The following is a 15,406-nucleotide window of genomic DNA, read 5'->3' as shown; positions in this document are numbered from 1 at the left end:
TGAAGAGGTAGGGGAAGTGACGACGAAGGTGGTAGGGATGAGAATGGCACCCATATGCATGCGCCACACGGCATCCCTGCTGCCCGCTACCGAGAGTTGATTCTACAATAAAATAAAATAAAAATAAAAAGAGGAATAACCTTGGAGGTCAATCATCACACCGAAAGCGGATAGTAGACGTCACGTAGTATATGTGTACCAAATTTCAGGTTAATAAGTGAAATGGTTTGCGCGCTACAGGTCATTTAAAATCCTGGACAGACAAACAAACAGCCACAGTAGCATATTATATATAAAGATATTATCAATAATACATTATTTAAAGTTTAACTTAACTCCTGCTTGTCTTTTACTACACCTTAACTACCAGAGGTTATAAATGTAGAAGGGAAGGTGAGAAGTTATATGGTAAAATACCTTAGAAACAGTGAGGAGTCTGTGAGATTCGAGGCATTCTGGCCAAGGCTACACATTAATAATACAATAGGGGAAAGTAGAGAAATATATTACTCTAATAATATATTAATATATATATAGTAATATAGTGTAGTATATAATATAGTATAGTAATATATTACTCTACCAAGACAAAACAACTGCCAACATGCCTGCTGTAGTGTATCGTTTGTGAAAGCGTCATCCATTATAAACAGTAAAATTACACTCAGAAGTTTTATTCACAAAGGAAGCCAAAACACATGAATGCATACAGTAAGTTTAATCCGTAACAATTGAAACAGCATAATGAAGACAAATACAGACAGAGATACAAACCTAAACAGAGCTTGAAGATTTAAAAATAGACATTTGCAGTACCTTTGGCGTATTAACACGAGATCCAGAAACAATAAAATATCAGCAGACAGAGCCAAATGTATGTTAGTAGTGTAGTTAGTAGCACTCAGACAGAAAGCCTCTTGACTTCTGAAAAAATGCCAAAAGTAAAAATGATCAAAAAATAAAAAATAAAATAACACATTCATATCATTGGCCCATCAACCACATTGACCTAAAGTGCTCAGCCAATCAAAAGCCTCTATGATATACATTATGTAGTGTGAATCCTATGATTATTCTTCTTATTTTGCTCCTTTCTACCCTAAACATCATCACAAGACACCCAACATCTACAGTTTAATATATATATATATATATTTTAACAATTGGATTACAGGTAAGTTAAGTAACTGGCTCAGGGTCAAACAGTGAGTTAAAGGATAACTTTAGTATTTTTCAAGTCGAAGTTGTTTCTTCACAAACATGGTGTATATGCATTTGCCACAAGAAATTGTGTTTCTAAAGTTAGCGCTTTCAAAAATTAAAACAAAAATATTTTGCCCGCACTGGCGCTTTACAATGGAGGCGTATGAGGCATGGAGGAAAAGTTTAAAAACTTACCAAATACATCCATCTTTCAAGCCAGGACAGCTGTCAAGTATCTATTTGTGTCTTCCATGTTTCCGACAACAAACAGGAACTGGAAATGATCATTTTATCACATATTCCTGATACTATTTTTCCCTGTGGTAAGGATAAGTTTTTTTATTCATATAAACACTGAAGTAAATCAAAATAAAACCAAAAAGTTTACTGCGATTTGGTCTTTCAAGAGGAGACCACACACCAAAGGGGTGAAAGGCTATTGCGCAGTTAACCAGTGGGCGATACCTCAGCACTTCGTTAATCTTACTTTATAATGGACGAAACTAATAATATCGGCGTTTTTCTTTTTACAATGACATGCATAAGCTATTTTATGATGTGTGTGTAATCACAAGGCGTGAATCGATACTCGATAGCTGTCTTGGCTTGATTATTGGATGTATTTGCTACATTTTTATGCTCTTCCTCCCTGCCCCGTAGCCTCCAATGTAAAGCAACACAGCAGGTAAGATATTGTTTTAAATTGGCAGACAGCACTTAACTTTAGAGCACAAGTTCACACGACAAATGCATATACGCGATGTTTGTGAAGAAATAAACAAAATAATAAGAAATAATAGGTACCAAACGTATCCTTTAAGGGTAAGTAGTCTAAGTCATCCTTGTGGCATACAGTCTAATGAATTCAATGCCTGAGGTGTGAAAAAGGTTTAAAAGCAAACCGCATCCATTTATCCATTGTGTCTAAGTGTGGGGTCATGGAGTCTATCCTGGCACCAGAGGACACAAGGAGGGCCACATGACTACAACTGCAAGACGTGCTGACATTCATACTGGGCTAAGCTCAAGATGCCAGTTAACTTCAGTGAGGGAAAAATGTGCACAAAGAAGAGCTAAAATAGTGGTGCAAAGAAACAGCAGTGAGGTGAACACTAAACATTATTAAAAAAAAGGTGAGGGTCTGCCCAATTTACGCTTTCGCAAAAGTATGGAGAACTTAGCTCACGTGTGTTAAAATGATTTTTTTCACTTGATTTGACTTCTTTCCCCAAGTTTAAGGAAGCAATTAAAAAGGTTCAAAGAGAACTTCATCAATAGAAATTGTTTTGATACGCTTCTTGCACATAACAAACCACAGCACTCTGGTCAGTTGGCATGTGGCGACAATTTATACTTCTATACAAATTAATCTTGAGAGTGAAGGGGGTGCCCAGCCCTGGACGTTGTGTTCAAGTTGTGTCTTTGTGTTTATTCTTCTCAATTTGTCTGGAAAAAAAAAGTGTGGCAGGCTGTTGCTTCTGTTTGCTGTAGTTTGTTTGCACTTGTGGTTTCTGGTGCCAAGCCTTTTGGGAGGAATGTATTTTTCTCAGTTGGCTAGATCATATGACAGTCATACATTCCGCAGCTGCAGAAAAGGAATAATCTGAAAAAAAAAAAAAATACAAAATAAAAGTGAATGAACTAAAGTCAAATGAAGAGAAAAAGCACTTGTCACCCAAGCCCGTTTTAAGAAAAGCATCTTCCATTTAAAATCCAATTACGCCGTAGACCAGGGGGTGAACCACGTCAGTCCTGGAAGGCCACAGCAGTTGCAGTTGTTTCTTCCAACCCAGTTGCTTAATTACAAACTGATTCTTACAAATAACAGATCTGACTTAATATCATGGTTTCTTAGTGTTTTAACTCTGCCAGATTTTTTCATTTCCTAAAGATGTCATCCAAATGATTTGAAGCCTAAAATGGATAAGCAGTTTTCAGTCCTTCGATTTTGTTTCTCTTCACTTTCCTTCCAAGTATCGTAATACACCAACATGAACCATTTACATCCATGTGTATTCATCATGCATTATTTGGTTTAACTGCTGGTTCCTTTCTCAGTTGCATTTAATTTCTAATCAGGAGCCAGGATCAGATTAAGACTTTTAGAGGCATTAAGCACTTAAAAGATTTTGATGCCCCCATATATATCTAATTCAAAATATAAACAATAATCTATACTAATAAAAGGCAAAGCCCTCACTGACTCACTCATCACTAATTCTCCAACTTCCCGTGTAGATAGAAGGCTGAAATTTGGCAGGCTCATTCCTTACAGGTTACCTACAAAAGTTAAGCAGGTTTCATTTCGAAATTCTACACGTAACGGTGATAACTGAATCCTACTTACATACATATATACGTCAATAGCCTGCAGCTCGGTCACCGTTTGAGGTGGCGTTGCGTCCCCCATCCCCACGCCTCCCACGTAGTTGGCTGCTTGCCCATATAAGGCCATCCGTCGCTCCAATCTCTTCATTCCCTTCCTTGCTTCGCCACAGCATTCATGTCTCCCTGCTGATAACTGCAGCCTTTTTATTTAATCCATGGCTTCTCCGCTGTTTTATTGTTCCATTTATTACGATTATAGTTATTGTGTAGGTATTTTAGACTTAGTTTACTGTTCAGGTACCCATTTCCTTTACCGTTACAACCGTACCCCCAGTTAGAACCTCAGTTAGCCGCTAATACACAAGTGAGACTAGCACATCGGCAAAACAAAAGCTTGGAGGAGAGAGAAACTCTCTTAGCCAACGATAGACAAAGGAGGCAAGCGGGTCGGCAAAACGAACCTCGCTTAGCTGCTAATGCACAACCGATGCGATTGACTGATTGAAGTGCCAGAAATCTATGGTTTCTTGGAGCTTATATATTATAATAAAAAAATCCTGCGATGAGATAAGAGACTTTTTAGAACACGAGACGAGACTTTTTGGAAGATTTTTTTCAAATTCCGTCAGTCCTTGGCCATAACATTTTTTCAAGTCCCGCCCTCCTCTCAACCATTTTCACACAAGACCACGGTCCTCTCACCTCTCATTTGTGTGAATGCTTTTGACAGACACAGTTCCTGCGCTCTCGACGCTTATAAATTTTTACTTTTTCTTAACTTCAAGTTCCCAATAAAAGAAGACGTATTATGTCCAAAACTTATTGGAGAATTTCATCCCGAAGGGATGTCAACAGAAGAAATGAGTGCACAGGCAATCCTAGCAGCGAGAAACAATGAAGTTAAATGAATTAACTCCAAAAATGACGATCGGTTACACGGCGAATTGGTTAAATGCGTATCAATAGACTATGTTGAAACAGTTGGTGGTGATGGTGCGGAAGATGAAAACATCAACTTACAATATTACGAAGAATATCTAAAACCATGGACACCATCCTGTCTTCCACCGCACAATACTGTAGTGTGCGTGTGTGTGTCATTTTTTCATTTAATGTGTCAGCCCCTTTTTGTGGACCCTGGTTCTGCTGCCCCACTACTAGTTTTGCACCATATGGTGCAAACCTCCGAGCAGTCAGAAACTCGCTTAGCCGCTAACAGGCAATGGAGGCGAGCATGTCGGCAAAATGGAAATCCAGCAATGGAAAATTTCTGTGGTGCCCCCCTGCTCTTGATGCCACTAAGCACATGCTTATTTTGCTTACCGGTTAATCCATTCCTGTAAGGAGTCATTAAAAATCATGAAGACATTAAAATAAGACTAAAAAAAGCAATGAAAGGTTTGAAATCTTAACAAGTGAAATTACTAAAATGCAGCAGAAAAATGCCACATGAGCAATGTCCTGCCATGGAAAACATTTCAACTGCTGACTGCTTATATTAATTTTTAATTATTTTGTTCATACAAACCAGGATTAACTGAAATTACAGGGTTCAATTACACGCATTTCTTGTACATTCTTTCTGTGTCGTACCAGTAATTTATGCATTGGTTCCAGTCGGTTACTTTTTCAATTAGTTTATGACCTGGGAATGGGAAATAAGCACAGATGTCACACAACTTGTTTTAATTCATTTATAACCTGGGAACGGACTGATCCTGTAAGACTAGGAATTACAGAATTATTTTACAGCTTGAGAAAGGAAGGAGTGTGGAGGTACATAAAAGAGAAAACACTTTTATCATAGTCATTCGTCATCAGGAGAAACCAATCAAATATGTGCAAAATTACATCTCCCCAAACCCCACATGTGCATTGTAACATAAATATGGCTCGTCCAAGAGACCAAAGAGATGGTGACAGAGGAAGCAACGTCAGGGATCGAGACACGTGTGATCATTTCATCTGGACGTCAGTATCAGGATCCTGGGTCTTTTTGTAAATTATTAACAGGTTACTTTCTGGCTCTAGTATTCAGCTACATATTGTTATACGGGAATTCTCAACAGAGAAGAATCTGATTAAATTGTTTGTTTTTTGATTCAATGATTTGTTTCAAAGTTCATTTTTGATTTGGGCCCTTTTCCACCACCATTTTATTTTTTGTTCAGCTGCACTAAACTGACAGGTTTTGCACACTAGGGGGCGTGTCTTCAGAGGTCATGATCCTGTCAGTCATTACTCATCAGGATAAAAGGATCATTCTAGGCTCACTTTCTTATCCACCTTCTCACATTCCAAAACTCTTCTTGTACTTTAATTTTGTTAATTGGTGCTTGACTGATTACGGATTTTGAACTCTGCGATCCTTTTTGTCCTTGTTCTCGTCTGGCGGGCATTTGGTCTCCTGGTTCAGACCCTTCCTTTGTTTATATTTTTTTTCTCGACATCTTTTCTTCCATTCATTCTTATTTTCTCTCTCTCTCTCTCTATGAATAACGCCAATCACTAAATCAAAAGCCACCCGGGACAACATCCACCCCGTGACATGTCTGATTTTCAGTAAGCTTTTCTTAGACAGCTTATATCCAGACATTGGTATCTATTTTATTTTCTTCTATTTTGCTTTTAGGTTTTCTATACTTTGTCTTTTATCTGGAGTGACTGAAATAATGGATGCCAAGTTTAAAATCATTAAGGGAGTCAGTCCAATGTATCAAGATGGTGACATTCAAATGAGTTCATCAAGAACACAGCAACACCATTGCAAACTTGTGAAGGGTAAATTTACACAGAAAACCAAAGATAAGCGACCAAGTAGTGTGGTAGACAGTAAGACTTTAAGGACTTTCAAAACTTGACTTAACTGGCTGGGACTGGCAAGCTTTGTTGGGCTGAATGGCCTGTTCTCTTCCAGATTGTTCTGATGTTCTAATAAATGGAGTTGAAGCAGAAAACCTTGGCAACCTTTTTGGGACAGCTTAGGTAGGAGGTAAGCAAATGAGCCTGATGGACTGAATGGTCTCATCTCGTTTGTAAATTTTCTTATGATTCCAGACGGGGACAATGTGCCATAATGGTGGGAGGGTGGACTGGCTGTCCTGTTGGCGTTACCAAACCATCACTTGGCTATTGAAGGACTTAACTGAGCTTGTACGGATAGCCATAACAGTTGGAAACTTGCTAAGGGTAAATTTCACACAAACATTAGGAAGTTTTTCCTTACACAGAGAAGCATAGGTAGGTGATCAAGTAGTGTGGTAGACAGTAAGACTTTAGGGACTTTCAAAACTCGACTTGATGCTTTTTTTAGAAGAAGTAAGTGGCTGGGCCTGGCAAGCTTGTTGGGCTGAATGGCCTGTTCTCATCCAGATTGTTCTAATGTTCTAATAAATGGAGTTGAAGTGTGGGTTAGATTGCTGCTTTTTTGCCCACAGGGTTTGCCAAGGCTATTGAGGTTGCTCCTCGATAATAAGAACAACTGCAGTAAAAATAAGACTTGTTTGGTAAGAGGCAATCAGCATCACTCCCGACTTTGTCTCGATATTTTCTCTACACGCATGTGAGTGGAGAGAGTCCCATGTGGAATACTGCAGTTTGGCTGACAACTGGCGCCACCCGAGGCAGTCTGGATATGCTCTGTGTGTCTGTGTGCTTTATCAACCACTAGCCACGGTAACTGTCCAAGACAGGTAATAGAATAATTAAAACATATTTGTTATTTCTTGCCCTACGTGTACCTTCAGCGCCTTTCCTCAGTATTTGTATTTTTCTGAATGTCTCTTTATTGACGATCCCTCTCTTGGGTACGTTCCCATAAGGCCTGCTTCACAGACTCTGTTGTTATTTTCTAGGCACCCTTCTCATCCCCCGTCTCTTTTTATACTTTTCAAATTTGAAGGCGACTCTCTCTGCATGCCTCTTATGCCTTTACTCCTCATCGTGTGTTTCACTCTCCCACTTCCCTCTCTCGTTGTGACACCAAAGCCAAACTAATCAATCAGACTGCTTAGTGGGACTGCATAGGGGACCTTAGTGTTTAATTATATGGTAGATAGGTGTGGCGGACAGCCAGGACCCATGCCCAGCCGGGACGCCCCTTTGATACTGGCAGCCATGGGATGCACACTACATCTCCCAGAACATTTGGTGGCAGCCCCCCTGGGTTGCATCGTGGCCGCAATGGTGGAACACTCAAATCATCCCTGTTGGGCTTCATGGCCACCGCCAGAAGGGAGCTCCATGGCTTAACAAGCCCATGTGGCTGGACTGCAGGCACACCCTGAAGTAGGTCAATGAGCACCTGCAGCACTTCCGGGGGGGCTATAAAAGCAGCCTGCAGCCACTACTCTAGGCACCAGAGTTGGGAGGAGGAGGACAAAGCTGCCTGTGAGGAGTGGAGGAAGAATTAGTGGGCTTTTTGTGTTGGTGTTTTTGGGACTGTGCTCCGGCTGGGGGACACGGGGAAGACATGCCCTCCAGCTGAAGAAAAATAAATTTGTGTTTTATTTTTACGTGTGCCTCTGTGTCCATCTGTGTTGGGTCGGGCACCTATATAGTGCCTTTCACAATAGGTAATTGGGTTGGAACAAGAAACTGTAAACCAATGCAGCCCTCCAAGACTGACATTGCTCACCACTGCTATAGACCACTAGCTGTAGCTTCCATCCATCCATTATCAAACCCGTCATATCCTAATTACGGGGTCACGGAGGTCTGCTGGAGCCAATCCCAGCCAACAAAGGGCACAAGGCAGGAAACAAACCCCGGGCAGGGTGCCAGCCCACCGCAGTAGCTGTAGCTTAATAAAGCCAAATTTCCCCATGGGGACTAATAAAGTTCTAACTATCTACTAGTCTATCTATCACTTATCTGACTGACACCTTTATCCAAAACAACTTAAAACATTTGAGATACAGTGGGGGGTAATAAGTATTGAACACGTCAACATTGTCTTCAGTAAATATATTTCCAATGAGGCTATTCAAATGAAATTCTCGCCATACATTGGTATCAACTCAAGAAATCCACAGATATAAAGAATTTGACGCATTCAATATTTATTTCTCTCACTCTACAATTGGTTCCATTTCTTTTGTTTTTTCAGTTGGAGCACAGGCAGGTGAAGTAAATTTCTCCGGGTCACACAGTGTCAAGTGGCAGGATTTGAACCCCCAACCTCAATCTATCTATTAACCCCAAAAATTCTTAGCAAATATCTCATCTTTTAAGATTTCCTGCTGTTGACTTCTGATTAGCCGACATAACATTTTCATTCAAACACAACTTTTTTCTTTTCTTACCATCACAGAACACAGCAAGATTTGGGGGGACGGAAGGGATTGTCACTAGTCGGGATCCTCATGAGCAGTGGGTCTTTATGAGCGTTGACTTCACAAAATTTCATCAGCTCAGATGAAGCCTGGGACACCTATACCAGCACAGAGACAGACAAATAAAAGCAGAAGCAAATGTTAAAGAAGCAGTTCCAAAATCTGCTAATTTAGTACTACAGTTACACTTATTCTAACTTATTTAAATGTAGAGAAAAGCCAACCAAAATGACACCTTTTATTGGCTAAACAAAATGAAGAATGTCTGTCTGCCTGTCCGGGCATCACTTGAGAACGGCTCGATCAATTTACATAAAATTTGTTTTTTGGTTTCTATAACGGTACAGGCTACTTTGTTCTGCCCCCAATTCACTCAGAGGGTTTCAGGAGGACTTATTTGACAAATCTTGCTACACGACACATTATTTTCATACATTTGCAGTCCCAAATCAAGGATGCATACAAACAGAGTGTCATGAAAGATAAGGGAGAAATTAATGGTAGACCTACTTAAAAAAGCAGTGTCTGCATCCACCTCCAGTCTGGCCACAGGGGGTAAATTCATGGACTTCGACAGTTAAACATTTTCGTTTGGATCTACAGTTGGCATGTTTTGCTACTTTAGTTTTTTTTACTTATTTATTTATGTTCAAATAATATGCCTACTAGAAAGGGAACCAATTTAAATCCAAGATCTGCCAATGCCAGAAAAAAAATGTCTGATGTGGGATTCTGTATGCTATCGAAACAACCGTTTGAAGCTGCAGATTAAACGTTATTGATCTTCATGGCCACATAATAAAGGCTGAAGTATTGACAGGTGATGAACAAGGTCAGATTGTCTTCATCCCAAGAATACATCTTCTTCTTCTTCTTCCTCCTCTACATCAATTCCCACTTCTTTGTGGGGTCGATGGTTTATAGGTTTCAGTATGAATTTTATGGCCGAGTGCCTTTCCTGTTGCCACCTTTCCCCATTTTTGCAGGCTTGGGATCAGCTCCAAAACGGAGGCTGGGTTCATCTCAATAATACCTCCGACTCTCAATAATTTTCCGTTCTCTTTGAAATGTCTGCTTTGCTGTGACCATACACAAATCACAAGGTCAGACTATCAAAATGGCCTGCATTGATTTACAGTGTATACTCACGTATAAGTCGGGTCTTGAAACCCAAAAAATCGATCATAAAATCAGACCCCAACTTATACACTCATTCAAAAATGCGTTTCTTACATTTTTTATGTTTTATTTTACATCTTCTTGCCTCCTCCAATCTCGCATCAGTTTCCCAGATGCATCGAACTTTCTTGCAGCAGCGCAGTTACTGATTTCTGTCACTACTTCAATGACGTTTAATTTAAAACCAGCTTCAAATTTTCTTCTGATCAAACGCTCTATCGTAGATAAGGGATGCTCTTACGATAAAGGTGTATGAGGGTGTGAGATACAAAAAACACCAAACAGTGCAAACCTCACTTGGAATAGTACGGGTATTACCGTGCGGTCACGTAGGAACGAGAAAGAGCGAGAGGGAGAGAGGTTAGGAGCACACGCTGATACAGCGCATTGTCGCGCCCACATTGAAAAAAGTCTGTGTGCTCCGTGTTTCCTCTCTCAGGTGGGCGTTAGCATATCATAATCTCTTGGACCAATAAGTGTGAGTTTTCGGCAATCGACTGACAACTGACATTATAAAATACCGGAAATTATACGGTAAAATCAAGTCCCGCCTAGTCTGCGGGAGAACTTATCCGCAAGTTTATACGGTAAGAACAGGATGTTTCTCCCATGTGCAGCTTTAAGCTTTGCTTAAATATGTGCCACAAAATTCAACAAAACATGTTGTTTATAAAGAGGCAATCACTTGAAATCTGATGTTTATTCACCTCAGATGACTGCTGTATAGATCTACTATACAATTAAACACTAAGGCCTGTGAGTCCAGTCCCCATCAGCAACCTGATTGGTCAAAGGAGAATGAGAAAGTGGCTTTACAGGAATGCGGTTCGAGAGACGGATTGCAGCTGAAGAAACGTTCACACACACATGTACAGAGGAACGATTCTGACAATATAAAGCAACAAAATATAAATATTTTAAATTATTCCATGACCTGTCCCTTGACATATACTGTAGCCAGTAACAGCATATTTATCATTTGAATGTAGTTTTGATTGCACTCTCCCCCACCATAACCTATCATCTATGGGGGAAGAGTGAAAGCTTCAAGAAAAATTTCAATCTCCAGTTTTTGACGGATCTCGATGTTTTAGGGACCCCTAATACCGAAAACATTGATATCTCGATGATGGGTATGTGTCTCAGTTTCTTCAGGATGGTCTAAAGCTAAAACGGCTGGACGGAAAATTACCAGACTTAAGCCTGTTATGAGATGACAATGAGCCACACCGTGCAAAAGAAAAGAGGCACTCTAGAGGAACCCTCAAATATGGTAATTCCACAATGAATTATGAATTCTTCTCGTCAATTGCTACTGTAATGATCTATTTTATGATCAGAAAGATCAGCATCAGAATGGCAAATAATTACCGAAATGTTATAGAAGAGTTTGTGTAACTTGGTTCCTAGGGTACAAAGCCTACTGACACTCACATCCGAATTTTTAATATTTCCATTAATAAAATATCAATATGTACTTTGGAGTAGAATAAGTATTTATTTATGTACGAAAAAAATCAAGTGCCGTTTATTCTTCAACAGTTACGAAGTGGTACTTCGCTAATAAAAAATAAACGTATCTCTGTAATGGGCAACATATTGGTCGAAGTTCTATTCCCTTGTCAAAGCTCCTTAAAGGATAAGTTTGTTATTTTTCAAGTCGAAAAGGTAAATCATAATGTAAAGGCAATCTGAAAATTACGCGGTGTTCCCAATGAACAGACGCTGATGCTATACACCACTTTCGCAATGGCTTATGGGTAGTCCGGACATGCATTAGTCAAGCTGAAGCCAAACTCAAATAAACAGAGACGCTCCGCAGTGAGATTTCAATGGGCAGAGGGTAGTTGTCCCCCACTGGTCAGAGCGATCCACTCTTTTCCAAGAGAGAATCGTGACCTATGACTTGGCGCTGCTGATCTTAATGCCTTCCCCCTTCACACTCAGCAGCGAATCGCTCGTAATGACGGCCACAGTCAAATGAGTCAAAGAGGACAACACCATCTGCAGAAAGCAACAGTGGTACCCCTAACCTGCCCCACTGGACACCCTCACATCCTTGGCTGTGTCTCGATATCCTGTCCACGCAAACCACAAAGAGGAGTGGTGATAAGACACAGCCTTGACGCAGTACAACACCCACAGTGAACAAATTCGACCTAACACAGCCTTCAATGCCTTCACATGGGGTAACGGATTGCACGCTAGAATGGACATTACCTCGGATTCCTCCAGCACCTCCAACAACACATGCCAAGGGACATGCAAATCTACATGACATATGTAGACTGGGTTGGTTGTCATACTCCCATGTACCCCCTACCCCATCAACTGTATCAAAGAGAAGTGATGGATTCTTTACCTCCAGGACCTGGAAAGCTGAGAAGTGTGTTTTGGCACACACCCTCTGGTCACCTTTCTTAAATATGGGGACCGCCACACCAGTCTGTCATTCTATGGAGACACATTAGCCAAGCTATTCCAACATAGTCCAGTGCTTTCAACATCACCAGCCAGATAATGTATATAAATGTTTCAGCACAACTATATATTCCTTCGCCTACTCTAATTGTTGACCTTCCACTTTTACAGTACATTTACAGCAACAACAAATTACTTGTATATTGACCAAAAATAACACAAAGAATTCTTCAATGGGTTTTACTTTATTTATCTGTAAAAGTTTCTTCTTATTATTCATTGGATGGTCCGGTACTGAAGGATCTCAATAGATGAAAGGACAACTTGAAGCATCCTCACAAAGCCTGCTCCATTCCACATAGGCAGACTGAGACACTTGCTTTGGAGACGGACTGTAATCGAAGGAGTCTGTCACTTTTAAAACAATGGTGACCGACCAACAAAAGAAGTTCACATTACATTCATTGGGCTGACGCTTTTTATCCAAAGCGACTTAAAACATTTGAGATACAATTGGATACATTTCTGTTTTGTTTTTTGTTTCCTAGTCGGAGTACTGGCAGGTGAAATGACTTGCTCAGGATAACACAGTGCCACCGTGCCACTGCCTGAGAGAGTGGGAGTGAGTGGCAAGACATCACCATTGATGCCAACCCACTGTGCCTGGGGGAGGGCAATTCCCCTACTCTATTGTGCCCCCTGGGTCTGCCATTTGCCGAATTGAGCTGCTCACCCACCAGAGTTACACACAGGTGGGTGCAATGACTTGCTCAGGGTCACACAGCGGTGTCAGTAGTGGGATTTAACCCCACGGCCTCAGAGTTTGAAGTCCAAAACCTTAACCACCGCGCCACTGCCAGAGAGAGTAGGAGTGAGTGGCAAGACATTACTACTGATGCCAACCCACTGTGCCTGGGGAAGGGCAATTCCCCTACTCTGTTGTGCCCCCGGGGTCTGCCATTTGCAGAATTGGGCTGCTTGCCCACCAGAAGGGGAAGTGACGAAGGCGAACGAATTGATGGATGGCTTCATCGTCATCAGTCATGACAGACAGCCATGACTGACTGACAGTTTTCCTTAGATTTATGTCCATCCCATCCTCCTTGCACACTTTGTGGATCCCTTCTACCTTCTCCTGCTGATCCTCATTTCTTGAGGCCAGTATTTCGGTGTCTTCTGTTTAACGTTATGTTTATAATCTCATCTCCATTCCTCTTAATCCCTCCTTCTATTCGAATGTCTCTTTTATACGGAATTCACAATGTGTGTTAAATAGTATGAGTGGCTTTTTGTCTAACTCATCTCTTAATATTCACTTCCTCTCTTTCTCCCGATTTTTTCCTCACTTTTGCCTTTCTGTTTCTAGATGGCTAGCTACAGTCCTTTTCTCGTGACACGGCACGCCTATTCTGTCCAGAGTTTCTGACATCTCTAATAAAACATACGCTTCTCTAACACGACATCCTGTACCTCCCGGTCCAGAGCCACTCCGCTTTTCCCAGTACTCGACTGGCGGCTGAGACGAGACACACCCTGTGACACTGCTGTCTCATGGTCGCCTCGTCTGTCAACAGACGCCACTCGTTCGCCTTACCTTGATTCTGCGGATATTCGCTTCCTGACGAAGTTGCTGCACAGTTTTTCGCATTGCAACGAGATTACTAGCGGCGTTGTTGCTTGACATGATGAGCCAGCTGGACACCCGAAATAAACGGAAACAAACAAACAAAAAAAAATATAAAAAAAAGAACCCGACGAAGACTTCAAAGTTTCGCCCCCTTACCGTAAAAGACTGAAACTTTGATAAGAACTCCACTCTCTCGTGGCCAATTAAAAAAAAACGTAGTTCTTCCTATTAACTTTATTCTAACTACACCAAAACGTTTAAAGTCTTCAACTGCGAAGCATCTATCAAAACAAATTTATTTACAGAAGTGGATTACGCACACTTTAATTTCAAATGCCCTTTAACTTTATTCATGGTACTTTACACATATGTTTCTTTTGTGAGTTACTGACGGGTAAACTCCGGATACGGTTTTGCTTGTCCCGTCGTTGCTAGTGTAAGGAGAAACTACATAACTCCTTAAACAAATAATAATTAAAAAAAAAAAAAACTTTGACAATAACATCGAAATCCTTTAATTCCATCAGCTTATATGGCACATGATTAAACTTAAATCTGAATATTTAAGAACTATTCGGCATCGGCAACTGAGTATAACCAGTACTGTGCGGTTAAAACTCCAACATATGTTTAACTCAACACAACGCGATGGCTTCTGGGAGATGTAGTTTATTCCTATAGTGAAGTTTTTACTTTCTCTTATACGAAGTGCAGTATAGGGAGCATTAGAATCCTCCAAAAATTCAGTTTCGAGATTTTGATGAATCTCGACGTTTTAGTCCGAAAATACCATTTTAGAATTATATCTGTGTGTGTGTGTGTAAACACGATAACTTCAGTAAGCTTTCACTTAGGTCAACAAATTTTGCATAGAAGTAAACGTAGATTTCTATGACATTTTGGGCTATTTCCGCTAACCGGAAGTGGTACTTTACCTTTTATTCAAGCAGCTGCTGAGTCTGATTTATTCAACTTTACTTTTATAATAATTGTTCAATATTACTAATTTGAGTTGATTTGATGGTTATTTAATCTACATAATATAAATATATAACCATTGTCTTGCGTTTTACTCCTCAAATATCCATCCCCATATCTGAATATACGAGAAAGTCAAGGGGAGACCACTCCCGATTTACTTCACTCCGAACTGAGTTCGATCCCTGGCTCGAGCACAGTTTGCGTGAAGCTGGTGCGCTCTGACTTTGTTTAAGCTTGCTTTCTCTTTCTCTCTCTCATTCCAAAAATATGAACGTTGGGTTAATGTGGAAATTACCCTGTATAACTTTGTTTTATTTAAAAATGATGTGTCTTG

General features: G+C 40.4%; 1 protein-coding gene across 1 annotated transcript; it reads right to left on the bottom strand.

Annotated features, from left to right (window-relative positions):
• Positions 1-703: 703 nt before the first annotated feature.
• si:dkey-204f11.64 (uncharacterized protein LOC100537752 homolog) lies at positions 704-14,241 on the bottom strand. Its single transcript, XM_039770529.1, has 3 exons — positions 14,059-14,241; positions 8,835-8,962; positions 704-2,806 (listed from the first exon to the last, which is right to left on the bottom strand). Exons 1-2 carry the CDS (start codon positions 14,146-14,148, stop codon positions 8,837-8,839), a joined length of 216 nt encoding a protein of 71 aa, XP_039626463.1. The 5' UTR covers positions 14,149-14,241; the 3' UTR covers positions 704-2,806; positions 8,835-8,836.
• Positions 14,242-15,406: the final 1,165 nt, after the last annotated feature.

Source organism: Polypterus senegalus, chromosome 12, assembly GCF_016835505.1.
Source record: "Polypterus senegalus isolate Bchr_013 chromosome 12, ASM1683550v1, whole genome shotgun sequence".
NCBI classification, from domain to species: Eukaryota; Metazoa; Chordata; class Cladistia; order Polypteriformes; family Polypteridae; genus Polypterus; species Polypterus senegalus.
This window is presented reverse-complemented; position numbering and strand designations above follow the sequence as displayed.